At 52.4% G+C, this 26,031-nt stretch overlaps 6 protein-coding genes across 6 annotated transcripts; 3 read left to right on the top strand and 3 right to left on the bottom strand.

Annotated features, from left to right (window-relative positions):
• The first annotated feature begins 1,439 nt into the window (after positions 1-1,439).
• B0T26DRAFT_267879 (uncharacterized protein) lies at positions 1,440-1,993 on the top strand. The gene is made up of 2 exons (XM_060434084.1): positions 1,440-1,700; positions 1,769-1,993. Exons 1-2 carry the CDS (start codon positions 1,606-1,608, stop codon positions 1,938-1,940), a joined length of 267 nt encoding a protein of 88 aa, XP_060295623.1. The 5' UTR covers positions 1,440-1,605; the 3' UTR covers positions 1,941-1,993.
• On the bottom strand, positions 1,894-2,990 carry B0T26DRAFT_267864 (uncharacterized protein). Its single transcript, XM_060434083.1, has one exon. The coding sequence runs from the start codon at positions 2,664-2,666 to the stop codon at positions 2,046-2,048; it is 621 nt and encodes a 206-aa protein (XP_060295622.1). The 5' UTR covers positions 2,667-2,990; the 3' UTR covers positions 1,894-2,045.
• A 774-nt stretch (positions 2,991-3,764) lies between these two features.
• Positions 3,765-4,797, bottom strand: B0T26DRAFT_267964 (uncharacterized protein). The gene is made up of 2 exons (XM_060434085.1): positions 4,742-4,797; positions 3,765-4,646 (listed from the first exon to the last, which is right to left on the bottom strand). The coding sequence occupies exon 2, from the start codon at positions 4,465-4,467 to the stop codon at positions 3,958-3,960; it is 510 nt and encodes a 169-aa protein (XP_060295621.1). The 5' UTR covers positions 4,468-4,646; positions 4,742-4,797; the 3' UTR covers positions 3,765-3,957.
• Positions 4,798-9,948: 5,151 nt separating this feature from the next.
• B0T26DRAFT_707400 (uncharacterized protein) lies at positions 9,949-11,055 on the top strand (the record flags this gene model as incomplete). The annotated part of the gene is made up of 2 exons (XM_060441848.1): positions 9,949-10,875; positions 11,025-11,055. A coding segment is annotated over one exon (232 nt), but the record flags the coding sequence as incomplete, so codon positions are not given.
• A 555-nt stretch (positions 11,056-11,610) lies between these two features.
• Positions 11,611-12,555, bottom strand: B0T26DRAFT_707399 (dUTPase-like protein). The gene has a single exon (XM_060441847.1). It carries the CDS (start codon positions 12,470-12,472, stop codon positions 11,876-11,878), a length of 597 nt encoding a protein of 198 aa, XP_060295619.1. The 5' UTR covers positions 12,473-12,555; the 3' UTR covers positions 11,611-11,875.
• Positions 12,556-25,191: 12,636 nt separating this feature from the next.
• On the top strand, positions 25,192-25,414 carry B0T26DRAFT_707369 (uncharacterized protein; the record flags this gene model as incomplete). The annotated part of the gene is made up of 1 exon (XM_060441846.1): positions 25,192-25,414. A coding segment is annotated over one exon (223 nt), but the record flags the coding sequence as incomplete, so codon positions are not given.
• Between the last annotated feature and the right edge of the window lie 617 nt (positions 25,415-26,031).

Below are 26,031 nucleotides of genomic sequence, written 5' to 3'. Positions count from 1 at the left end.
GCGCCTGCCTTGGAACTTCAGGATTGCGGTAGGCTGGTTTGGACGTTGAAATTTTATATCTCAGTGATCCTTCTCGTCCAACCACTGGATTCAGCTCTGGCTCCTTAGGTTTCTCCGGCGCCGTGATAGGATGGCTGATCAGCTTGGCTATGGCAGTAATCCGAAGATTTGCTGCAAGGAATATGAAAGGTGCTTTGGTCCGGGCGGGCACTTTTGTGTGAAAGGGATAATTGTGATGGTTGATCTGTGCTTTGTGGACTGAGGGACATGGCCAAAATCTATTTCATAGAGAGTGGATAAACTGCCATGGGGTAGAAAGATTGGCGAGAATGGCTAAATTAGAAAATAGACCTCAGGCAACAGTGAATGTCCTGTGAAGCAGTGTAAGCAGAGAGTAGATAGTGGTTAGTTCCACAACCTCAACTGATAGGAGGTATTTCCAGTCGGCTGACTCGGCTACGGTTGTGATAATCCGCACTTTGGTTTCCCCGCTACCTACCCACGCACGTTTGTGCTGATCTGTATCCAGACCGGTTAAATGCGGTCATCCGGGGCAAGTTCATTCCGAATCCAATTGCGTTTTAATCGCACCCAATTTATGCTGTGTTACCTACGAATTCTAGTAACTTTGTAATCAAGTCATCCTCCCGAAGTATTGCTTGGGTGTAAGGCTTGCAGGTTAGCTAAGAGCTTTAGTGCTACCTACCCTTATGGTCATTTGTGTAACGGTGTCCAACATAAACTGTACCTGTTGGAATTTGTCAAGCAGAAGGGCCTCGAAGGTTCTAGATAGAGACTTTGCCACCAACTTCGCCACCACAATAGTAGTATAAGAACGGGCTTTCTGGCACTGCCAGAAAGCTAGAGAGAGAAGAACAGACATCTACAATCCATCACTTGAACCACCAGTTTTCGGCGTGCAGCCACGCCCTGTTGAGTCCAGTACCGGTACCCTGGTGAATCCAACAGTACCCAATTATTTCAACCCTCCTCCCATATGCGCCCACGCAGGCCGAAAAGTGACGGAAAATTCAATTCAGCTCAGATGAGCGATCGAGTCATTCGTCGAGCATCAGGAAATTGTATTTTCGCGCCTTCAGATCTCCCGAAGCACTCTAAAAAGATTTCCGAGGGCAGAAAGCCCTTGAGGGCCAGATCTTCTCGCGAAAAATGGCCATTTTTCATGGCTTTTCGCCAAAAGCGAGCACCCCAGCCATGCCAAGACAGTGTTTTCCGGGACGCTTTCCCGTTTTTGGCAGCACTTTTCGCCTGAAAAATGAGAAGCCGCCCGCCACCCCTGAACCCCCCATGAAGCCAATGTACCGAGCTAATGCAAGCCGTGGTTAACTGCAATAAGCCAGAAAACTGGCCCGTGATGACCGAATACTGCCGTTTTTTTGAGTTTTGGCGAAACTCAAATCTCGCTTTTCGGGTGCCTCTTTTCGCGAAAAATGGCCAAAATTGGCGACAGGGCCCTGTTCCACGCCTGTAGAAAGTAACAAGAATGCGAGTGAGTGCGCGAGGACGTCGTGAAGCTGGCTGGTGATCTGTTTTGTGTAGAGATTTGCTCCCAAATAGAATGACCTTCTAACCGACAAGCCTCCCATGGCGACTTTATTCATTCTGGCAGCTGGACTGGCCAGACTGGAGAGAATGGCCACGACAACGAACATACCATCCAGCGTTGAACAACGAAGGCGGTGAGTCTCCTTGGGCTTGGCAATCTACTCTATTTACGGCTAGTTGGACTAACCAGGGCCCCATGCAGTACATCTTGGCGTAAGCGCTTGCAACAGGGGTTGCAAAGTCACCCCTTTTCGCAAAAAATGACGAAAACTGGTTCATTTTTCGCGAGAAGATCAGGCCCTTGGAGAACACGCAACGCGTTTGAGATGATTTTCCTTAAACTATTCACCCCTATATTGAAAGACTATGCATGACATGCATTGTTGCTTTTGAAGTAATTAAATGATACTTGTCTTGAACAACAATTGCGTCTTGATACAAACAGACCCCCTTATTCATGCTAAGTATTAATTATCTTGTCATTCATTTTGTTCTTCCGCCCTCGCCTGACCCCTCTCCATATTATTTACCTCATCAAAAGCTCTCTGCGGCGCCTCTGTTATCCCATTGTTGTCATCGCCTCCGTCTGCTGGCTGTTGTTGATGCCCCTCCGGCAATACTGGTGCCTCCTGATCGAGCCCTGTACGCGGCAGCGGTAGTGAGTAATGGTGCATCTCGCTTTCCGCATCGCTGTGTCGGCGGCGGCTGGTGTGGCGCGAGTGGTACAAATTCTGTGCTGTTTCTTTCATGTTATGGTACGCTTTGAGCACGTATATGAGAGTCCGAGAGGCGGGACTGCCCGGGGAGAAGCCGGCCTCGCGCAGCCGGTCGCGGGCCTTGGTCTTGTCGACGGCGTTTTGCCGCCACGTGTTGCTGGCTACGGTGACTGCGGTGGTCGCCAAAATCGTCGCTGCTGCCCACCATACTGCGGCCGGCCCGGACCACTTGCCGGCGAATCCTGCCGTGTCACTGTCGAACCGGACGATGCCCGCTGAGAAGATGGTCGATACGACGGACACGGGTAGGAGGATGAGTGTGATGGTAGAGAAGATGATCATGGTCGTCGAGTCTTTGTGCGTCACTTGGGCGAGGTCTCTCATGATCCCTTCGTTGCGGTTCTGGAGGAGTCGCTGGACCTGTCATCGAATGTTAGCCAATAGCCCTGATGTAAAGTGGGGACTTTGAACTTACGATGCTATCGCGCCTCGTGCCTATTTTCTTCAGGGCGGCCACCCGCTGTAGCGTGTCAGATATGGCATTGCATGTGTTTTGCATGTTGTCAGCAAAGGTGTTAATGGCGTCTTCGATTTGGAGCCGCGGCTTGGAGCTCTCCTTCATCCACTCCAGCTGCAGTCCCCCGAGTCTAGCGTCGTTCAGTAGTTGTGTCTTGTAAAAGTGCAACACAGACTTGCACACGCCAAGGTTTGCCTCCAGGGCCACGATGCACCCGTCGATGAACTCCATGTGTTGATTCAACATCTTGAACACAATGACTTCGTTAGAGCTTACTTTGGCCACGGTGACGTCGATGAAGTATGGTTGGGTCTACGTGACGTCGTCGGCTATTAGTGTTTATTGTTACTTGGACGGGCAAGGTGACATACCAGCGTCTGAATGTTCTTGTTGATGGCATTGATATAAACGCCAAAATCGCTCAGCGACCACTCTCCCAGCCAAGCCAACACCATTAGTGTAGCCTCAAGTCGTTCCTTGAAAGAGCTAGAGGGTGAGATATCACAAGGGAAGGTCATCTTTTCCACTCGAGATGCATAGGTTGTGGAGCCCTCGGGTTGGAAGCCCTCGGGTTGGAAACCCGGGATAATCCATAGACTTTTGCCGTTGACGACGTCAAAGTGGTGATGGAAAGCTGTTGGCTCGAGCCGCCAGGTCTGCAGCTTTTCCAGCTCGGGGTTGAAAATCTCCGTGGCATTATCTTTGGGTACATCGCGACGCCTCCGCCACAGGAAGCCCCACTTGCCAGTGTTCGTCTCGTCGTCCATGACCATTGCGTTGTTGGGCTGGACGCTCCCGTCGCTCTCCTCACCCTCGTACCGCGGGATGAAAACTGTCTTGAGCTGGAAAGCCAGCTGGTAATGGAATCCACTGCGGCCCAAAGCATCGAAGTTGAAAGTGGGTTGTGAGAAGGATCGGACACTCCGAAACCCGGCGAAGAAGAGGTCGCAGTCGCTTGTGAGAAAGTTGTTGCTGAAATACGAGATGTAGTTGAGAAATACCGGTGAGACGCGGTGGTAGGTGAGGATCTTGAGCAGAATCTCCTCGGTGATTCCAAGTTTACGACTGCTGAGACCAGTCGTGTCGATGAAACTGGCGGTATTGCATGCATTATTAGGTTTTTATTGTAGGTTTGTGAAATTCTCGGTCAGTGATAACTCACATGAACCTGCAGACGGGATCTGCCCGCGGCTGGCCGCGTTCTGGCGGGGTTAGGCCGAATATCTCGTCCAGATCTCCAGGCTCGGACACTGTCCTTGTCAGATTGTCTTGTTGTGGCTCGTTTGTTATGTCTTCGGCAAGTGTGGTGCCGCTTCTCACACTGCCCATGGTTAGCGCTGTCGGGAGAGGAGGCGGAGCGTTGCCGGGGCCACGAGTCAGGTCATTCGGTGTTGGTATATGGACCAAGCTTCGGTCATTGATGCCGCAGTCGTGGAAGACCACCTTGGTGCTCTTGAAAACCTGCCGCCTGCGAGCCTTGGATTTGGGGACCTGGAGAAGCACCGTTTCCTTGGTCTCGTCAAAGTGCTGCTTGAATTGCTCCATCAGCTTGACCCTCTCCAAGGTGTATGGTTTCATGTTGTCAGGATAAGAGTTCCAGCCCTCATAGACCCTCCGTAACAGCTCGACCCCGACCTCCCGGACGAGGTTGTTGCCTTCAAACGCCATGATGGATGGTGATTTCTTCGTCGCTTTCCCATTTAACTGTCGCAGGCCAAGCGCATGCTCACGGCAAACATCAATTCACAAGTACTGTGCCGCCGATGATCCTGCGCTGGTGCTGCAGGGTTAAATGGTCTCGGGCGCTGGTGGGTATTCTAAGATGTCTCTGAGAGAAAAGGGCGCAACTGAGTTCGTGCGGGGGTCATAGTGAGCAAACGAAAGTGAAGACCACAAGGCTCTGCAGTGGAAAGCTCCGGGCTCCTCGGGGGGGGAAGCTCACAATCCATGTCAACTAATGCAGCCGCAATAGGTTCGTTCCCGAGTGGTGGCGTTCACGATGCGGCCTGGGCTGTGGGAACGCGTCCAATCACGACGGCTTTTCCAAGCCGAATTTCAGCACGTCCGCGTGCGTACCGCATGGCTCGAATTCGTGTGCTACACACCCTGAAAAGAGCCCCCCCGCTGACCCTAAAAGGAACCCGTTGACCCTAGAAATGCTAATTCGCAAACAAAAACTCCCCCAATATTCCGTAATCCTGCGCGGCTTCCCTGTGGGGGGCCTGGAACAGCCATCAATTTCCACCCCCCCTGTAATTTAGTCTGCTACCTGCTGTGGGCGACTGAGGTGGCTGCTCGTCCTCGTCCTCCCCCTCTTCTGAAACCGTCTGCAGCTCCGACATTTCTTCCCTGAGGTCTCTGAGAAATTCGTCAATGTCTTGCTGGTCTTTCCTTAACACGTCGATATCCTGTTGCTGTACCTTTATTTCGCACAGTAGTTACTCAAGTTAGCGAGTGTCGTCACGTGAAAGCTGGGTGGAGAAACTTGCCTCCGAAAGCTTTTTGGGAAGGTTCACAATGTAAACGTCGTTGAGAGCGGGCTATTATCGAAATGCGTCCGTCCGTCAGTCAGCCTGCATGCATGCACGCCCACGCGGCAGCCCTTCAATGGCCGCCACGCTCTCGGCAGAAATTTCGTGACGGCGATAGCAAAAATGCCCACCAACCTTTAGATCCACGGGAAGTTGTAAATTTTGGCGAAACACGATGGCGAGATATTCGCGGAGGTTTTGCCATTTTATCCCTCGTGCTGGGATCGAGGCCTGGTACTTTTTGTTGTTTTTCTTTTTCCGGCCGTCGTCGTCGTCGCCGCCGTGAAGCGTCCATTGGCTGATGCTCCCGGGCCTGTTATTCCCGGACCTGCTCATCTTTGGGGATTTGGAATGGCGAGGAAGCGGGCGAGATGATGCAGCGACGTGAGTGTGCGGGCGAAGCGAGGGTTTTGGAGAAGGATAATGACGAGGGCGAGGGGGTGGTCTGGCGGGGGTTGAACCGAGCCACCCACATGGGCTGCAGTACTCCATGCTCTTATAGGTTGCTTTGTCAGGTGGGTGTCGCTGTCGGGTGGCTGGAGTGTGCGCGGGGTTCAACGAGTTCTGCCTGGGCAATGTTTGCCTTCAGGGCCGGACCCAAATGGGAGGCCTGGGGAAGCGGTCGGGTTTTTATTCCAAGACATTTCGCCTCATTATTTTGCGAAGTCGCAAAAAAAAAACAAAAAAAAACATTGCCACGCCGTCTTCAACCGGCCTTTCCATACCCATCGCCAACAGTTGGGCATATTTCTTCACGCCGAAGGCCCCCGAGAGCAGCCACAAGCCAGGTTTATCGCGCCCTGTTAAGTAGCAGTGCCGCCACGCGCATCCGATGCGACCCGACACGTGAATTGTCACTGGTTTGATGAACAGCGATGAGCGATGAGTGGGCCGCGCATTCGCCGAGACACTGCAGTTCCGTAGGCCCAACATCATTGTAACGCCCCTATATTGTTGCTACCCGACTGCTTTATTGTGGGGAGCATGCTGATGATTTCGCCCTGCCAGCATTACACAATACAGTTACTGCAGCAAGCTTGAAAAAGACATCCTGTTCCTGCCTTATCGTCAATTCTCGTATGACATCAAGCTTCAATGCTGTCTGCTTTTAACAGCAGGTCGCATGTATGACAAGATGAGAAAGGAGACGATTGGCAGGAAATGGGTGAGTCAGTCACTCTTAGGCTGAAATGCGTTGGCAATGTGATGTGAAACCACAAAGGCCTTGTCACTTGAACTGTACCCATACGGGGTTCTTTTTCCCCAACGAAAACTAAACCTCGGGCTACTTCTTTCATGAGACAACTTTGCTTGTTTTGGGACTGAAAACCCCTGTGTTGATCTCATAATTACCTGCATGTTAGCATTATGGGCAACAAGCTATATTTAGGCAGCAAAAATGCGAATTTTGTCTCAAGCCACTCAACGATGTCGTAAGAATCAATAACGTCTACCTAAACTTTGGAAATTATATTGTGCATTTGATACTGGTTATCCCCATGCACTTTAGAGTTTATGCAAGATGCCTTACAACTTGTTTGTCTCGGTCTCCACTTCCGCCAGGTGTAGCTCGATCCTATTTTATAGCTGGATCAAGCAGTAAGCATTACCATTACACCACCCCCGTTTTTCATCGTTAGATCCGTGGCCTAGGCCGCAGGCAGCTTAGCATATGCGCCACTTATGCCCAAATGCGACCCCAACCTCCAAGCCGCGGCGCATGCAGCAGATCGACATAGAGAGACGGTAGCACTTCCCTCGGCGCGATTTTTTACACGACCTTTCGACCCTGTCTCTCATCATCTTCCAAGAGATAAAGACTGACAAGTTAGTCCCCAAGGAGAGTGTTGATGGCGCGAAGGCCCTGCGTATCCCGATTGTATGGAAGGGTCTCCACATGGTTGTTGCCGTCAAGATTTGCCGTCAAGATCCCGACCAGCGACGGAGCGTACCTGGTGGACGATTGGACCAAGTGATTGCCACCACCGCAACAGGATCGAGGGGTGCTTTTTAAACCACTCCATTTCTAGTCCAAAACTCGCCATAGACTAACCTTTGACCGTAGACAGGCAGGGCTTGACGCCGTCATTGCCGCGGGAAAGAACGCCACGCTTACCATCGAGTTCTATCCCTGTATTGCGGAGATTCTATCCCCGTGTTGCGGAGAATGGCAACAGTGTTGACTATTTTCTAACCGTATAATTTGTTGGGTAATCTTGGGCAAGGTACTCGGTCTCTCCACCTGCGTACCGAGTGCGTAAATCTAATTGCTGAGCCCTTTGCAGTAAGTGTCTTAAAAAACAGGTCAGGAGTTGAGTTCAAACGCTTAAAATGCATCATTTTACAGTGCCATAAGTTTTCGTGTTCTAAAATAGTTGCACCCGAAGTTTAGTCGGCTATCATTGTATCTAATGCGTTGACTATTCTTGAGATTTGAACTATCTCATAGGCTAGTTAAAAAGTGTCTGACCTCCTATCGGAACCTTGAGCCGCGCAATCGTATCCGGCTTTTTTGGGGTGGTCGTGCTGGCCGGAAGATGTATAGGATGTGCTTGAGGATCAATTTCGTCAAGGCTGCCCAAACCAAAATGACCGTCTTTCTCCGTCGTAAGAGTAGCAGGGTCATTGTGGGAAGTTATGGGAGAGGAGGAGGAAGGAGACGGGGCTAGGAGCAAAGATCTGTGCATTGGTTTCTTGATTTCGGCAGGCCTGCCTGTGGAGTCGGAACCAGGTGAGATTACTTTAACAAGATTGGTCGGCGTGAAGCATCGGGGAGTAGTAGTGTCCATGGGCTTGCTATCATCGCCCTTAGGAGTGACGCTGCTCACGGGTATCAACAGGGCTAGGCGACCCGGCTTTTTCTTGGTTATAACCTGGCTTGCAGACAAGCTCGCGGACATGATGCTTAGGTACACACACGTGTGCGTCTAGTGGGAGCCGCTGAGGTAGACTGTCTTATATAAGCGGGAGGACGCTCACGCTTTGTATTGCTGAACCGGCGGAGCGGTGGGAGACTTAAGAAGGGGAAATGGTCGCGAAAAAAAAAGGTTTTCGTCGGACAAGGACCGAGGTGCTGAAGCTTTTGTGGACGAGAAAAAGAACAAGAGGATGATGCCCAGGAAACTGTGCGCAAGGGTTTTTAATAAATACCTAGGTATTAAGACAATTACCACCCTGTTCCATTTTTGGAGGCCTTGATTATCATGCCTAAACTCGTCATTTTGTCTCAGCCGAGTGTGTCTCGACCGAAGTCCTGGAAAGTCGTGTGTGAGAGGGCCTCGCGAGACCGGCCATGGTCTCGAACACTTTGGGGCGAAGAACAGACTCGGCGCGGCCTATCCGAGGCAACAGTCCGAGCTTCAAGCGGACAGGTTCTGTAACAAGGCCTAAGATTTAGTGAGATGCCAAGGGTGCCTTGCCCCGCTTAAGGGTACCTCGCTGGGCAGCTTGTGCGGTTTGGGCCCAGGTAAGATGCCAGAGCAGAGCACCGATATAGGAATGTATCTCAGCTAACTCCCAGCTGCATGTCCCTTTTCACCAGAGGGACATTTGGCGAGCATCTTGGTCGGTACTTTGTGCGATAGATATTACAATGCCGACGAGCAGCTGGGATCCTGAGGCCACGTGGCCCGCGCGGCCGTGTTTCACTATGTTTGGCGCGCGCCGTACGGGGGGTGGTGATGGCACGCGGCGTGGTCGCTGCGTTGGCCACCTTCTGCTGCGCCACGATTGGCCCCGGCACGTACGACCCGGATTTCGGCAGACACTGCCGGCACGGCTGCCTAGGGGGCTGCGTGGCGTGTAATTGGTCCGTCCGTAAACACGATGTTGCCGCTAGCGCTGATACGTGGGTCTGCACGAAGTAGCGTGTGCCTGCGTGTCGGCCGGCAGGCCGCGCACCGACACCTTCCAGAACAGCGGGGTGGCGTGCGGTTGAGCGCGCCCAGGTAGGCGAGCTCGGCGCTCCACAAGTCGGCCGGCTCGAAAGCGACTTGGTCGAACCGCGTCACGACGGGGGAACTAGCCCGGATCTGCCCCGCAGCGCCCAGTACAACTCGAAATTGCTGGTTAGCGACGCCTCGATAATATTTCCCGACGCTGCACCACTCCTCGCAGGATGCATCTTTGCTTGCGATGTCTAAGCCATGATTATTCCACGTCTGGCAAGGCAGACAGAGGCCGCGACATAGCGCAGAGTCTCCTGCCCACCCTAAACACTTCGGAGCGTTTCTCCCAGACATGCAGCCTTGATTTCTCACTCGAAACGGCTCGGTTGAGAGTCAATTAGCTCCATTGGTTGGACCGATGAGAACATCTTTGTTGCATCCCCTGCGCCGACGGGATCGCGGCTTACCCCACCCCAGCATTTCGCGGGAACGAGCCGGCCGCATATCTCAAGTCTTGGCTGAGATCATGATTCATCAGTCTGCGTGCTGTTCCTGTCGATTCCCCTTTTTTGACTGCTCGCTAAACCGTCACTTATGACACAATTATTATGCGGATATGCATTCGGAACACGATGTCGAGATTGGGATTTTAATGGTGGTGCCCTCACTCGGCCAAATGCTTAACTTCGGTGAGGAGAGCAGCTCTCGGTGCGCATTCTCACCCTTGCAACGATGAATTCCAACCAGATAGATCCTCGCCAACACCCCCTCAAGGCCACGGCCACGGCCATTGGGGCAGGTCAAGGGGTTGGCGAAGGATGCTCACACTTGGGCCAAGGAGAGGGAGTTTATGCTGTCGACTGGGAGAGGTTGTCTGGATTTGCGCCGACGGAGCCGGGTGATATTACGGAGCCGGGTGATATTGCGAGTAGTAGTATTAACAGGAAAGCTAGTACCTCCTAGGTGCTGACCTAGACTCTCCCTTAAGAAGCAACTTTCAATATCAACAGTTACGGAGATAAGTCGTGTCCTTGCCATTGCCGACTTCGGTGCGATGAATGGGGGTCGTGTCTGGTGGATCGAGTTGTCTTTTCTCGAGAGAATCGACGTGCGCCCGGGCGATACTCTTCGTCGTGTTTTCAGCCGTTTTAGGTCGATGACGATTGAAATGATGGAATTAGCGGCCCACGAAAGAAATCAGGATGGAGAATCAGCACTACACTGGGAAGAGAGGCCCGCCACATCAGCGTGAACTCTGCGAGGGTTGCAAGCTAGGTTATTGTCAGCAGAATTACAGCTAGGAGAATTAGGCATGAGTCAGTTGTTAAGCTACTTCTAGCCACGGGTAAGGTGGAGGTCGGTGCGAAGGAAATATTGGGTCGGCGGCTAGTTTTCGAGAGGCTGCCGTACTCTAAGGCTTGATAATCTAGATATCTTGGAAAATATTATCCGCAGATATGGCTTGACGGGCAAAAATTGACCGGATCTCTGGCTGGATAGTGGTAGTAGCAGTTTCCAAGGCAGTAAACGCTTGGCTTGTCAATTTCTGCTGGGCAGTCTGAGTTGCACTAGCAGTCTGAGTTGCACCCTCCACCGCAGTGTCAATGGCTTGAGCCAATCGCGATTGGATCTCGGATGGCATCTGAAGATACAGCTGACTAGAGATAGGGTAAAGGTTACATAAGGGTGCTGTTCTTTACTACTAAAGGCGGGGCACGGATATTGGGTAGTGGTGTTGAACTGACAAGTCACATGACCTGCGGGGACATGGCAATTTGTATTGCTGAGAGAGGGCCTGCAATATTACCTTGAAGCTTCCTGACTTTCTTTGCGGTTGATAGTGCCCAATGTATCTTCTTCGGGGCTGACAACAAACGGGGTGTTGTGGAAGCTGGACTGATCGTTGTCTCGTAGCTCTTCTTGATGCGGTCAATGAACGAAAGAAATTGACCCTCGAGCTGCCTGCAGTATTCTTGCACGTTTCTCGAGAGCTCGGGATTCAGCGAGTCGAAAGGTAATGTGTTGATATTCTGGATGGTGAGCGACAGAGTGCGGAGGTATTGTACCTCGCTTTGGTAGTCCGACGAGGCTCCGCTAGATTCCTTGAGCGCATTGCGCACCTTGTTCAGAACCCCCCGATGCGGCGACGACGTCGCTAGTAGACCAGCCGAATTTTAAAAAGCTCAAAGACCTGCGAGAAATTAAGTAGGTAATAATTATGGCTCGATATTCAACCAAACGGTATAAGGTATCAAGTTACCTAGGTAGACCCAAGGGGATTGAAGCGTCGTATATTCGTAGGGAAAATGGAATCGGGCAAAGTTGGGCAGAAAAGAAAAAGTTGGGTGGGCAGAGAAGAAAAAGGTGGGTTGCAGACGGCAACTTCCAGTCAGTAAGATAAGAGAATGTAATTATCGCCGCAAGCTGACGCCGGGGGTGTATGCACTAACAGCAACTATCAATTCCATAACAACTCTACTATTCGAGGTGCTAATTCCGTAGTACTTGTTGTTAACGTAGGATATAGTGGCTGATGCATTGGAACCCATCTTCATCTTCCAGGCCGAAAATAATTTTCAATTCAGCTAGAAAACATCCCACTGCCCCAAAGAAGTGTCAGGCACCCGACGCCTTGTCCTTCTGTATCCAAACAAGCATCTATGGTTGGGATTTCCCCGTGCTGTCAATATCTGAGACGCTGTCAACATCTGAGACAGATTGCGTGCTTTGTCCGTCACGGCCCACGCTGTCGGCGGAAAATTGATAGATGCCACTATATCCAGCCACCTTCTCCTCCATTCTGTGCAGAGTGATCTGTCCCAGCTTGGCGTTTCTGCAGAGCACAATGCCGGCCGGGTTCCTCACGTCCAGCAGCGCACCCAGAGCGCCCTGGTACCCGGCGTCGACCACGCCGGCCGTAATGGTTGCGCCCGACCTCCACAGAGACGACCGCACGAATATCTGGCCCATGCAGTCCAGTGGGATGTCGACGGTCTCGTTGAACTCGACCAGGTATGCCCCTTGGGCGAGCTGGACTACGTCGGCCGCCGTGCTGTTGGTCGAGGGCTCGGAAAATGGGAGCGTCGAGGTGCACGCAGCCCGTCGCGTCGAGTTGTCAAAGTCGATGGTGGCTGGCGAGGTCCAGGCGAGGACGCGACGCAGGGAGAGATCGATGCCGCACGGCTGGAGCTGCTCGCTGGCCGAGCGTAAATTGCGCACGATGCCATTCTTGATGATTGCAGCTCCACTTAGCATTGCGGCGTCTTGTCGTGTACCTCTTCTTTTAGCTTTGTTGTGTCTTCGTACTCGGTTATTGCACAATACGTGATTAGAAAATGATTAGGGCCTGATCTTCTCAAACTCGGCAAGTTGCCAACTCTTCGAAAAAAGGACTTCCAGTGGCTTCGTCAAAGTGGATCTACCAAGAAGTAGTGCATTAGTGCCAGTCAGCCACACTATACCGTAACAGTAAGGCGGTCAGAGCGGTATTCTCACCGCCTTTGGCCACTGAAGTTGATCCTGGCCATGTCCGAGTGCGATGCCCGAGAAGTCCTTTTTTGCAGCCAAAACGACGTACAATGGCATCTTCGAGCGACAGCCAATTGGACCTCGAGCCAGTGATTGATCTTACTGGCGCACCGGGAGCCCCCGAAGCCCCTGAGTCGGCCAGCGACTGGCTTGACAACCCCCTTCCAGAGCCCCGCCTTTCCGACTTGCCAGCAGAGTCGCCGCTGCGGTTTCCAAGCCCAGGCACTATAGTAGCCATAGTCGACGACCCAGGCCGACGGTCGACGGCTTCCAATAGTATTTTGGCGGCAGAGTCGTCCAGCGAGTCCCCCCTTGCGTCCACGGCGCCCCCTAATGCCGGTGCATCACGAAAGCGCCCGGCCCCGAAGAAGGAGTCTACCAATAAGCGGCGCGGCAAGCAGTTGGTTGATTTAACCGATACAACCGACGACCAGTCAAGCTCATCAAGAAGGGCATTGCAGCTGAAGAAGGTGGTATTCAAGCCGCATATGACGGAGCAATTGATGCTCTGGTTCCAAGAGTGCAAGTCCGAGGGCCTGTTCAATAGCAGCAAGAAGAAGGATTACGCGCAAGTCTGGCAGGACGTCTGTACTCGCTGCAAAGAGGCCTGGCCGCAGTATCCATGGACCCCTGCTGTTATCTCGACGAAATATAATACCGAGCGCTCTCGATATCGCGTATGGAAGGCTCTGTTGGAGTATTCTGGGGTCTCTTTCAACGAGGAAAGCCAACTACCCGAAGCGGCCGAGTCAGTATGGGAGGCTTTCTTCTTACGGCATAACACTCCCACCAGGAACCATACCTGGCTTCAGCACACACCTCTGGGGGATCCAGAGGTCTACTCAGCAGTCTTTTGGCGGGAAAAAGCGACAGGCAACCATATAATGGAAGCTGAAGATATACCTTCCCAGTCCTTTGACCAGATTCTCGATGACGGCGAAGAGTCCGAGAACGATGAGGCTGAACCTAGCGGTAGCGAAGAGGCTGGCAGAGCAAAAGCATTACGAATACTACCAGTTACGCCTGCAAGGAAGTTGACACCGGCACAGCAACACCGTCGTGATACTGACCCTGACTCCAACCACCGCCGTACTAGCGGTTTGTCGGTCTCTGAGGATACAATTGCCGTTTCGCAAGCCTCCCAGCAAAGCAAGACTCCTGATGCTTCTGATACAGCCTTGTATAGCACTCTTTGTAAAGCGGCCTCGATTATGGCCGCTCCGAGGACCCAAGGCGCCACCGATCTCACCGAGGCTATTGTAAGCTTGGAGGCTCTGTTTTCGCAGGATCTCAGCCGTCAGGAGAGGATAAATTGCCGGAAATACCTTCAAAACAACCCTCTGGCCGTAATAGTGTGGAACGCGTTGAATCCAGAGTCAAAGAGAGAGATGGTTGACGAGTGGAAAGTATGAAGTTGAAGTGGTGGATTTGATGGAAGTCAAGATTGTATTCAATATTCAGCTTCGCCAGCCAATTACCATAGAAATCCAAAATCCAACCTCGGCTAAAGCCACCCTTTCGCCCCACCTTATAACCCCTCAACACCAAGGTTTTGGCCGTTAAATATCACCATTTCTATCCTCTTGATTGACGGTATCTACTATACTGAGCCCACATTGCGTCTGCAGCGGTATGGCGAACCCAATCTGGATGCCGCGTTCCGACCGTCCGCCCAGCTCTGGCTGCCGCAAGCGATATCAATTGCCGCTGTTCTGGTCCAAGTACGTCCTCGTGATTATACTGAAGAAGGAAGTTATGTAACGCAGTCACAGCGTATACGATAAATACTTGCTTCTCAAAGCTGTACTCGATTGGGGCGTTCCGAATAATTCTCCACATCCTCTTTATGATACCGAAAGCCTGCTCGACGACGACTCGGATACGGGCGTGCCTTAAGTTATAGAGCTCATTCTGTGTCTCTGGCGGGTTTTGAGCATCTCTCCAGTCTTGTAGGTGGTATCTAATATTCGGAAAAGGAATTACGATGCCTTGGCGAGCCCCGAAGCCAGCGTCTGCCACATAAAACCGGTTCTCTGGTACACGAAACCTCCTTCCAAAGGCCTGGGCACACAACATCGCGTCGTTAATCGAGCCTTCGGCACCAGCGAGTACGTAACTGAACGAATAATCGCTTCTGACTGCGGCAAATACGTTCTGAGAGACTCCTCCCTTTCTATCACGCCAGCGGGCTTGATCACGAGTAGGAATGTGGGCGGCAATGTGAGTGCCGTCGATAGCACCGATACAACCGTTGAAGGCGTTCAACTTCGGGTTCAGCTCGACCGTCGGATCAAGCCAATCGTCCTCTGGAAGGCGTACAACGTGTTTATGTAAAGACACCAGCATTGGCAAGACTGTATCTATCGTCCTCGCCACGGAGCTTTGGGTAATTTGGAAGAAATGGGCCGCGTTTCGCTGTGTGGCTGCGTGTGCCAGGATATATAGGACCACCATAACCTTCTGCTCAGCCAGTTGATACCGGCTGCCTTTGAGTCCTTCGTTGGTCCGCAGCCATCGTACGAGGGCATGGAAAGTAGGCTTATTCATGCGAAAGAGGTCCTTGAACCGAGTGTCTGCGCCATTGAGAAGGCAATTGGCCAACCGGCGCGCAAATCGAGGGCCACCGGGGTGTATAACTTCGCGTAGGCCAAGTTGAGTGCCTTGCTGGCTTGGTTGGTGGTTGAGCCTGAGCCGAGGGTGCAGAATCGCCAAAACGGCGGCAATGCTGAAGTCACGGCTGGCTTGGAAAGTATCCCACATCGTCGTTATGCTTCAAGCATTCTTGGTTGGTACGAATTACATACAAAGTCAATGTTGAGGCTCATTTCTAACCCTGTACAGACTTTTCCAACCGGTTCTCAGCCCACTTCCAGTGTGGCTTTGCCTGTGGCGCCAGCTTTGGATCTACTTTCCACCGAAAAAGTCACAAATTCCAGCTTTTCCAGCCATCTTGCAACTCGCCAAGTTATGGCCAAAAACCGGCAGAATCCTCGTCTATTTTACCATATTCGGTATGGCTGTGGCCCGGGCGGCCTTGCAGTAGCGTGGTACATGCGATTCCAGGGGTGTTGGCATGAGTTTGGCTGGCAAAATTTTATGAGGTACAAAACCCACTTTTTCCACTCAAAATTGGTGCCAGAAAGGGTCAAGCTCCCTCCGGAAATTCGATCAATCTTGGTCTTGGCGCCTGGGACCTAAAGTGTCACGGCCGGCTTGGAATGAGGGCGGAACTCCTCTATGGGGCGCTATGGACGAAGATTCTAAACTACAGAGAAAAGGGAAAAGAAGCAAAAGCCTCCCCTCGCGAGATTCTTCCAGGACGCGTCTCAAGGTGGGGCTCTGGCCGAGCTTCCATTGGTCAGTCGGGTGGATCCACCCGACTGGCGTCTGATTAGTCAGAGCGTCTGGGAGGTCTGGAGGACCAGGCCCTCACACTACCCCCCTCCAAGCCGCGACTGCCGTGACGGTGGTTGTGGCTTTACAGAGCGGATTTAAGCGTGCCTTCTGGTGTACTTCCTCTTTTGCCTTGCCTTATACCCTTTGTGCTCTGCCTTGTTGTCCTCTTCGTGGTCTTCCGGATATTCGTCTTCTGCTGCTGCCTTTATCCAATCACGCAGCCTCACCGGAGGTCCTGCGGCGTCGGGGTATTCTCGATGAAAACTATCCAACGCCATAGCTGCATTCTTGAGATTCTCTGCCTTATACCACGTATCGTCGGGGTCGTGCCCCTTCCAGGCAACTTGGTATTGTAGGGTCTCTCGTTGGCCAAACAGTCGAGAGGCATTAATCCTGTCAACTTCCCACTCTGGCTCCCCGTTGATCTCCTCAGGTGGTTCCGGTAAGCTGGCCTGTTGGGGCAGGGGATTGTCATCGGCCTTACGCAGCCGATCTGCATGGAAGAGGTTTGTGCCTTTGACATAGGGCGGAATATCCAGCACAAAGCTATATCCTCGTTCCTCCACGATCGTCCACGGTCCTGCCCACTGTGAATCCAACTTCGTACTCGGGGCCTCTGTCCTCATGCCCTTCTTGCTCACGTATACCAAGTCTCCGATAGTGAAGTCAACGGGACGTCGCTTCTTATTCGCTTGGATGGCTTGGGCTGCTTGAGCTTCTAAGGCATTCTTCCTTGCTAGGTCTTGCACCGCTTTGGTCTGGGTGACGAGCTGCAATGCTTTCTTTTGCGGGTCGGTCGAGGTATCGAGGTCTAGGATATCAATAGAGAGGGGGTTCCGTGGGGTGGCTCCCAACGCGACCTTTAACGGGGCCATGCCGATGCTCGAATGCCAGGACACATTATGGGCGAAGTCGAGTGCCGGTAGGTACTCGCTCCATGTGTCTTGGTACTTGGTGAGGTACGGCCTCAGTCGTTGGTCTAGATCCGCGTTGGTGATCTCCACGGCGCCTTGCGTCTGTGGGTGGCGAGAGCTGCCGTGCCGGTGTTTAGTCCCGGTCAGCTTATTAATCGTTTCCAGAAACTCCGAGACAAACGGTCCTGCATTATCGCTAATCCAGACCGCCGGGATACCAAAGAAACGGTATACCTTATGGAAGTAGCGCTTCGCCAGATCCGGTGCGGTATCGTTCTTGTGTCCAGGGAGCGTAGCCATTATCTTACTGAACTTGCAAATAAAGGCCCAAACGTAGTCGTAGCCGTGACGATCCTTCGGCATATCTTTCCCGTCAACGACTACCTGGCTCCAGACTTCACTCGGCACATCCAGAGGGTGCAGGAGGCCCGGGGTCTTATCATGACGGGTCTTGTTCCTCTGGCAGCTTCGGCAGTTCTCAATATACCTCTTGACATCCTGTCGGAGGGTGCTCCACCAAAAGTCTTTCTTGAGGAACGCGATAGTCTTGTTTTGGCCTGGGTGTGCAAAGATAGGTGGCTCGTGGGCTTCTCGGATTAGGGCCGTTCGTAGATAGACCGCTCCGTCGGACGTGACTTCCGGTACCACGAGACGACCGTTATCCACGCCCAGACTCTGCTTCTCGTTTTCCTCTTGGATCAGGTCCACCAAGTCAGCACCGCGAGGCATATCCGGACTCACTAACGCTCTGGAGATAGGCGCTAGGACTGGTTGGATACGTTCTGCTGGGATCAGAGGGAACGTTCGATCTTCCTCCTCTCGTGCCTTAACCGTAGGCGAGTCAACGGTCTTACGTGATAGAGCGTCGGCAACCACGTTTTCTCGTCCAGGGCGGTACTGGAAGGTGATGTCAAACTGGCCTAGGAAGTCGGACCATCGGACCTGACGGGTGGACAGCAACCGCTTGGTAGACCAGTAGATCAAGGCTTTATGATCCGTGACTACGAAGAACTCCTGGCCGAGAAGAGAAGGTTCGTTATCCTTGAGACAGTTGACTACGGCGAGCAACTCTTGATCCTGGATCGGATACGCGCGTTCGGCCGGAGTCATGTTCTTGGACGAGTAGCCCACGGGTCTCCAGACTCCGTCGGGCTGTTGTTGCATGATCACGCCTCCAGTGGCGTTGCGTGAAGAATCCGTTTCCACTCGCGTCGGGCGGCCGGGGACGAAGAAGGCGAGGACTGGGGCCTCGGTGGCCAGCTTCTTCAGTTTCTCAAAGGCCGCTTGTTGCTCGGGTCCCATTACAAATTCACTACCTTTCCTCAATAGCTTGGACAGGGGCTCGGCGGCATCGCTAGAGTGGTGGCAGAAGACTCGGACATAGTTGCACAAGCCCAAAAAGGACTTGACGGCGCGTATCGAACGTAGGTCCTCAAACTTCCAGCTCTGGATGGCCTTGATCTTCTCTGGGTCGATACGTACGCCTTTCCCAGCTTCGAGAACTAACCCTAGGTAGTCAATGACTTCCACGTCAAAGCTAGACTTCTTGATGTCTCCCTGTAGACCAGCCTTATACAAACGATAGATGGCCTCCTCTACGTGTGCGAAGTGTGGCTCGTTCTCCTGAGTATAGATGAGAACGTCGTCGGCGTAGGCGCTGGCAAAGTTGTCTAGGAGCTCGTTCAGCTGAGCGTTGATGAAGGCTTGCCACCAAGCAGGGCCGACCTTGAGTCCAAAGGGTAGGACTTTCCACTGGAAGGTTCCTTGACGGGTCTTGAAGGCCGTCAAGAATCTTGAGTCGGGGTGGACTAGTAGACGATTAAAAGCTCGGATAATATCGATCTTGGTCAGGCGGCGGGCGTTACGGCAGTTGGAAAGCGTTCCTTGGATATCGGGTGCGAGGAACTGGCGTCCTTTCAGGAACTGGTTGACCCATCGGTAATCCACACAGAAACGTTTCTCCTCGGTACCCTTCTTTGGTACAAATAGCGTCGAAGCGGCTGTCTCCTCCATACAGGGTTCCACGAATCCAATCCGTAGAAGCTCGTCTACCGTCTCTTTTTCCAGAGGGAGAAGGTGACCGGGTGTATAGAACCTCTTGGGCTTCCCTTCCAAAGGTCGCTCCAAGTCTAGGGTCACGTCGAACCCTTCACGGCTCGGCGGTAGCTCGGTCGAAGCTTTCTTGGAGAAGAAGCCTTCAAGATGGGCGAGCTCGTTTGGGAGTTTCTCGCGAACTCTCTTGACGTGTTCGGGATCTTCGCCGGCAGGGAAAGGAATTGGCTGTCCGTCGTGGGTCTGCCAGTTTGGACGAGGCGCAACGACGTTCAAAGAAATAGGTGTATCCGGCATATTCTGTCGAGACCATCTGGGCTGCCGGGGGTCATTTTCCACTTGCCTATAGAGAGCTGCCACGTTGACTACGGGGGACTTGTCCTGGTCTCTGGGGCTAGAAAGGGTGATGGGCGCCACAACTGGCTTTATCGTTCTCCAAGGGCGCTGGATAATCTTGGTGACCCTCGCTTGCCTTTCGTCCTCAGCTATTAAGCGGTCGCGACGTACCGCATCTGCCTGAGCCTGTACGTCGAGCGAACCAGTCTGGCATGGAATAGCAATGGTGGGCGAATACTTGGCGAGCGCTGGTAGATCTTGAGGCCAGATTATGGTTCGCGTGGCGGGAAAAAGGCCAACGCGATATTTGATGAACCATTCTTGTCCGATGATTACATCGTCGGCAGTGGGGATGATGAGGAACTTCTGTCGTGGGAATCTCCGTCCGTCGAGTTCTAGGGAGAGACAGATCTGGTGGGTGGCTTTGGCGGCGAGTACCCCATTAAAGTCATTGAGGCGGATGGGCTTGGAGAGTTGTTCTTGAACGGCGCCTAGTAGCTTTACGGCCTTACTGGCCATCTTCGGGGTCATTGACAAATAGATATCTGCTCCGGTATCACAAAGAGCTTTGGTTTTGAGGCTAATTCCTTCCAATTGGAGTTGAATAGGGAATAGGAAGGTTTTTGATCCAGACGATCTGCTCACTTTAGCTAGTCGTGGTATACGGACTGTCGAGGAGACTTCCGACAGTCCTAGTAGTTTTCCGATTCGTCAGAGGACGAGGATGACTGCTCCGGGGAGGTAGGAGGATCCTGGTCAAGGTCTAGCATCATCTTGGCCATAGTCTTCCTCTCGGGGCAGTCACGGGCGAAGTGACCTTCCTTACGGCAGATGAAACACGTATCGTCTTTCCCTCCATCCTTCTTAGCCTCGGGAACTTTGGTTGTAGCTGGCCGGGAAGTCGGCTTCTCAAACCGGGACTCCCTAACATAGGTCCGTTCGCTGTGAGTGGTTGGCAAACGTGTCCGGCGATCCCTCTTCTCTTGTTTGCGCTCTTGGTTCTCCTCCCAAGCGCGCTGGTGGGCTAGAGCAGCATCCGCGACGCTACCAGCAAAAGCCTCATAGGAGATTGTCGGGTTCTTTGAGTCTCCCAAGAGTCGGGGGTCAAGCCGAGCGGGAATACGCTCATAGAGTAGGGTCTTGCGCTCCGACTTAGCAACATTAGCCTTATCCGCCAAGCTATTGACTAATCCAATGTATGAATGGATAGTCACGTCCTTATTCGCCGGATCATACTTGAGCTTGGCTAGCTCGGCCCTGGCTTTCGTGGCTTGGTTGTCATCATGGTAGACAGTCGACAACGTAGCTACCATCTCGGCGACGTTGCGGAAGGGCATCTCCTGAGAGCTGTACCGACTCTCCAGCAGGTCGTTCGGGGATCCCTCCGTAAGAGAGTTCAGAACCGCCATGCGGCTACGTTCTGTCTTGAAAGTGGCATCGTCTTCTACAAACTTGTCGGCCACCTTGATGATCCACTTATCGAAGGTTCCGTCAACACCCTTGAAAACTCCAGGGTCGACACCGGCCTTGCGAGCCTTCCGGTCGAAGGTTTGGTTGGCGGCGTGCTGGTCCTGACCGTAGGGCTTGAAAGCGGGAAGGGCGGCGAAGCCAATGGGTGTGAAGCTGTCCCCACTGAAAGCGCTCTCAGCGGGGGTGACAGTTCGGGCCCGGCGATTGACGCCGTCGGCGGTGCGGGCGGCTGCCTCCGCCCTGAGTTCTGCCACTTGGGCAAGCAGAACTCGGTAATCCTCGGCGCTCGGGGCGCCATCGTCACCCGATACTCTACGGGTTTCGTTTCCCGTCATATTGTCTATCGGGGTGTCGACTTCTATACTGGTGACTGGCTCGTTTGGCTCTGTGTCGCGTTGCTGTGGAGCGGGCTTAGCAAGCTCTATGCTCGAGGGGGTTGCTATGACTTCTTCGTCAGACTCTTCGGTCTTCAAGTTCGCTTCCTCCTGGGTCCGTTCGCTTAGCTCTTTCGGCTGGGGGAGGCGTTCGGATTGGCGTATCGGTGGTCCGTAATCTTTCTTCTTGGGCATCGACGCTGTGGTGTTTGGGGGTTTCTGTGACCTGGTTTATCGTCGTGCACAGCCGACGTAGTGGGTTGCTTGTGGGGTTTTGACGTATTTATTGATCGCTGGCCAGCGATGAGAATTGAGAGTTTAGAATTGTGTCACGGCCGGCTTGGAATGAGGGCGGAACTCCTCTATGGGGCGCTATGGACGAAGATTCTAAACTACAGAGAAAAGGGAAAAGAAGCAAAAGCCTCCCCTCGCGAGATTCTTCCAGGACGCGTCTCAAGGTGGGGCTCTGGCCGAGCTTCCATTGGTCAGTCGGGTGGATCCACCCGACTGGCGTCTGATTAGTCAGAGCGTCTGGGAGGTCTGGAGGACCAGGCCCTCACATAAAGTACCGAAAAGCTGACAACTCGCCGAGTTTGAGAAGATCAGGGCCTTAGCGTAGAGGACGAGACCCTCTCACCAAAGACTTGTGGGATTATTTGTACGGAGTACGGAGTACGGAGAGAAATTAACTAGGTACCCTGTTCATTTGCGAATTACGCTAGTAGGCTAGGGGAAAAAGAAAAAAAGTGGGGATCTTCGTAACGAGCAAATGAACGGCGAGATATTCCCTAAGTCAGGTGGGGGACTTTTGGAACACCCCTGCCTATGGAACAGCCCCTGAATCGGACCCCGCACAACACCATGTTACGATCCTGGTTCAAAGGTGCAGAGGGCGCTGCCCGCCTTCTGTGGATTGGCTGGAACAGCATTTAAGGTGGGGGGCTCTCGCTCGAAGGTGCATCCAATGAGGGAGTGCTCAGTGGGGCCATTGCCGAGAGCCACCGAGCGCACTAATGTTACGATCCTGGTTCAAAGGTGCAGAGGGCGCTGCCCGCCTTCTGTGGATTGGCTGGAACAGCATTTAAGGTGGGGGGCTCTCGCTTAAAGGTGCATCCAATGAGGGAGTGCTCAGTGGGGCCATTGCCGAGAGCCACTGAGCGCACTAAGCGGGGAGCTCAGTAGGCTCAGTGCCGGAGACCCACTGAGCGCACTGAGCGGGGAGCTCAGTAGGGATCAGTGCGTCTAGGAACTGAGCACGACTGAGCATGTGAGTCAGGAACTCTGATTGGTCCTCCTTAGATAGATATATACGACGACCGTAGCCACGGTCCTAGATAGTTCTTGCTTGGTTCTTCAAGCAAGCAATACACATTCACTGCACTCATACACTTTGAGTGGCATTCCGATTTGACTGTATTACCCGTGCGATAGGAGCTTGCCCTTTGTTCTATCTTCATAATTACCAACCCAGCATTCTGTGGAGCCCGTGCTCCCTTACAGACAGACGACCCTGACAGTCGAGTGGTTTGTAATATTTGGGCGTGGGTTGGAGGGTGACCGAGCGACCCTTGGAATAGAATCCATTCGGTTAAGCGTTCTTCCATAGCCGGAGAAAGCTTTTGATTAAGAATTTGGGCCTTGGAGGCTGGCTCGGAACCACGAACCCGATTAAAGAGAGTAGTAGGGGGGATGCCGTGATTTTCAGCAGAGCTACGGAGTAAGCCGGTTTCTGCATACTCTGCCAGCGCATTCTGCAAATCCAACTGAGTATATCGCTTCATCTTTCATTTCTCAATTGAATGGAGAAAAGAAGATAAGTATTGAAGCAGAATTGGTCGAGTTGCAAGCGATTGAAATAGGTGAGTTGGGTGGCGAGCGGCAAGTCCTTGATGACAAACCTTGTTCCAAATCCAGGGGTGTTCCATAAGCAGACTACCTGACTTACTGATTATCGCAATTCGCGAACGAATGAGAACGAGCGGGCGTCCTCCGTAAGCACTTTATTGAAGCTCTCGACATTGCCAATAACCTCATGTCTTGTAGGTAAGGCAGACCAGAAGAGAAGCAAGATCTAGAGGTATAAGGTAGGTAGGAGGTATAAATAATGAAAGCATAAACGGATCCGCATTGAGACGTTAATTAAAGCCCCAGGCCCATTTCTAATACTTCAAAGTCTGCTGCGCAACTCCGATTACGACTACGTTGCCATGGCTCCGAGACTGTAATTTGAAGACATAATACCTTACCCCTGCCAGAAGTGCAGCGCTCAATTAGACCATATGATTGTGGACCTCCTGTGCTTGGGTTAAGGGATATGAACCGTGCTCTCGGCGGGCTTCTGCATGAGTGATGATATCTGGGAGTTTAGGCTTCATGACCAAGAGAGTGACGAGGCCATTGAGGAGATGAGCATGTGTGAAGAAACTGCCCGAGACAGACGTGTTGCAGTTAATTGCGCGTTGCAAAAAGGGGGGCATTGCTGGCTGGAGATTAGGCAGCTCTCGAAATCCCATGGATAGGTATCTGTCACAATATTGGGATTAGTGAGCAAGGAAGATCTAGAAGCTGCTATGTGATTCTTCGCCACTAGCTTTTGCCACTATTCATAACTATAAAAGAGAGACTTTTGGCCCTGCCAAAGGAAACAAGAGATTAGACCTTTTCAGACAATTCAAGCCTTACCTCCCTGCATCAAATGCTTCATTTCCGTTGCCCTATGAATGCGCGTGACAGTATCCAAGTTGGGCATATCACGTGGCGGCACCAGCGATTGGACTCGAGTTGTCTGCTCCTACCACACCAGGAAAGACGAGGCTACATGGCAGGTGCTGCCATTACCCCGCTCGTCCTTCAAGTTTGTATCGCGATAAGCAGGTGCTCGAGCAAAGTATAGACGATACGATAGAACAATTCTACAGTTGTGGTGCATAATAATGTTATTTCAGTACTTCGCTAAATACACGCCCGGAGTGTAGTTTCCAATAAAATCTCCACCAGCCGCAATCATCGCTTCCACTCTCTGCTTCATAGATCTGGCACAGTTCCGTAGCATCTCGGTCGGTACTGCAGCCCAAGCTTCCTTTATAGCTTCGATCAATGCCTTACCAGTAGCACGGGGCCTATTATCTTCAATCCACCGCTTCATCCACGGCCAGACATTCTCAACAGGATTAAGGTCGGGGCTCCGAGGTGGAAAATCGACCACAACGCCGGTAGGAAAATGCTTCTTGATCCAAGCCTTGGAAGACTTCGATGTATGCGCTGGGGCATTATCTTGTTGGATTGTCGAGCTAGGAATCTTCTTATGGAAGTCAAGAAGTAATGGAAGCACATATTCTTGGTATTTTGCCGAGTTAATATGCCCCTTGGCCTTGGATAGGTCTTTAGACCTATCCTTGAGCTCTTTATCCCACACAATAAAAGGGCCTTTCTGAGATCCGACGAAACATCCCCAGAACATCCACCCTTTACGGCGAACTTTAGGTTGTGGGAATTCTGTTGGTTTCTCGCCAGGTAGTAGAATCAGAGACTTCTTACGACCAGAGCTTCCGTTGACCCAGGTTTCGTCGCTCCAGATCCATGACTCCCAATCATCCTCGGAGAGGTGCCGACGTTGTAGACACCAAGTTAGCCGATTAGATTTATGGGTAGGTTGCAGGATAATTATCGATGGTTGTTGTGTAATTACACAGCCAAGAGCCCCCAGGGCATACCGAATGGCCTGGTTCGAATAGCCAGCTAAGCCTAGGATATGGTCTGCTAGCCGGCTAGGTGGAATTCCCCGGCGAGAGGGTGTGCCTTCCTCTAAGAAAGTCTGGATAAGCTGTTTCTGTGGTGTAGTGTAAGAGAAGGTAGGTACGCCTGATCAAGGTGGTCACAATGCAGGCAAGAAGGTAGGGGAGCAATGACTTGTATTGGTGTAAGACTTCAACCTGGCCCTCGCAAAGGAAGATGGGCGAGGGCCATTGTTTATATACCTGCTCAGGGGTTCGGCCCGGGCATCAGTCTGCGGTCTTGGCGCCACGGCGTAGCGTATGCCAGCTGGCAGTGTTCTAGCCAGTTGGTGACAAGTGGTGGGCGCGCACCCTGTGCGCGCAGTTGGTGTTTGGGGTGTCCTTTTCCTTACATGTAGCTAGTATACCACGGCGACCCCTCTTATGGTAGGTTGGTGTATTCCGGCCGGCCAAGATACCATATTGGACCTGCCGTACACTAAGGTCAAGAGCCTCTGCAATACGTATATATGACCAGCGTGCATGGAAGTAAAGAGTCTTGCACGCAATCCTCTCCTCAATGGTAGTACTTTTCGTAGGAGTCTTTGGTGTGGCCGGTACAGTAGGTAGTACAGCTTGGTCGATTGCTGGTGGTGGGGTGGGCGGCTGGTTCTCCATAGTTGGTGTAGGGTGTGGATAAGCAAAAGGCGTGTGGATAATGGAGCACTTTCCAACGAGGTAGTTGTAGTAGAAATTTATACTGGAGGGTACCTCTTCTAGAAGGCTCCACAATCTGCCAGGCACCCTTGACAAATCCACTTATTAGTACTAAGCTAACATTAAAAGGCAACAAAACTGTAGAACGATAACGATGGTCCGATTGCGGAGACAGCGGGAGAGGTCTTCCGAGGGATGGGTTTTACCAAGGTGAGCTACTCTGTTACGATCCCGGTTCAAAGGCGCAGAGGGCGTTGTCCCGCCCGCTGCAGATTGGCTAGAGCGGCCCTCGGCAGGAAGGATGCGGCCAATCA

This window comes from Lasiosphaeria miniovina, assembly GCF_030549165.1.
Source record: "Lasiosphaeria miniovina strain SMH2392-1A chromosome Unknown B0T26scaffold_4, whole genome shotgun sequence".
NCBI lineage: Eukaryota > Fungi > Ascomycota > Sordariomycetes > Sordariales > Lasiosphaeriaceae > Lasiosphaeria > Lasiosphaeria miniovina.
The sequence above is the reverse complement of the archived record's forward strand: the minus strand, read 5'-3'. Positions and strand labels throughout refer to the sequence as shown.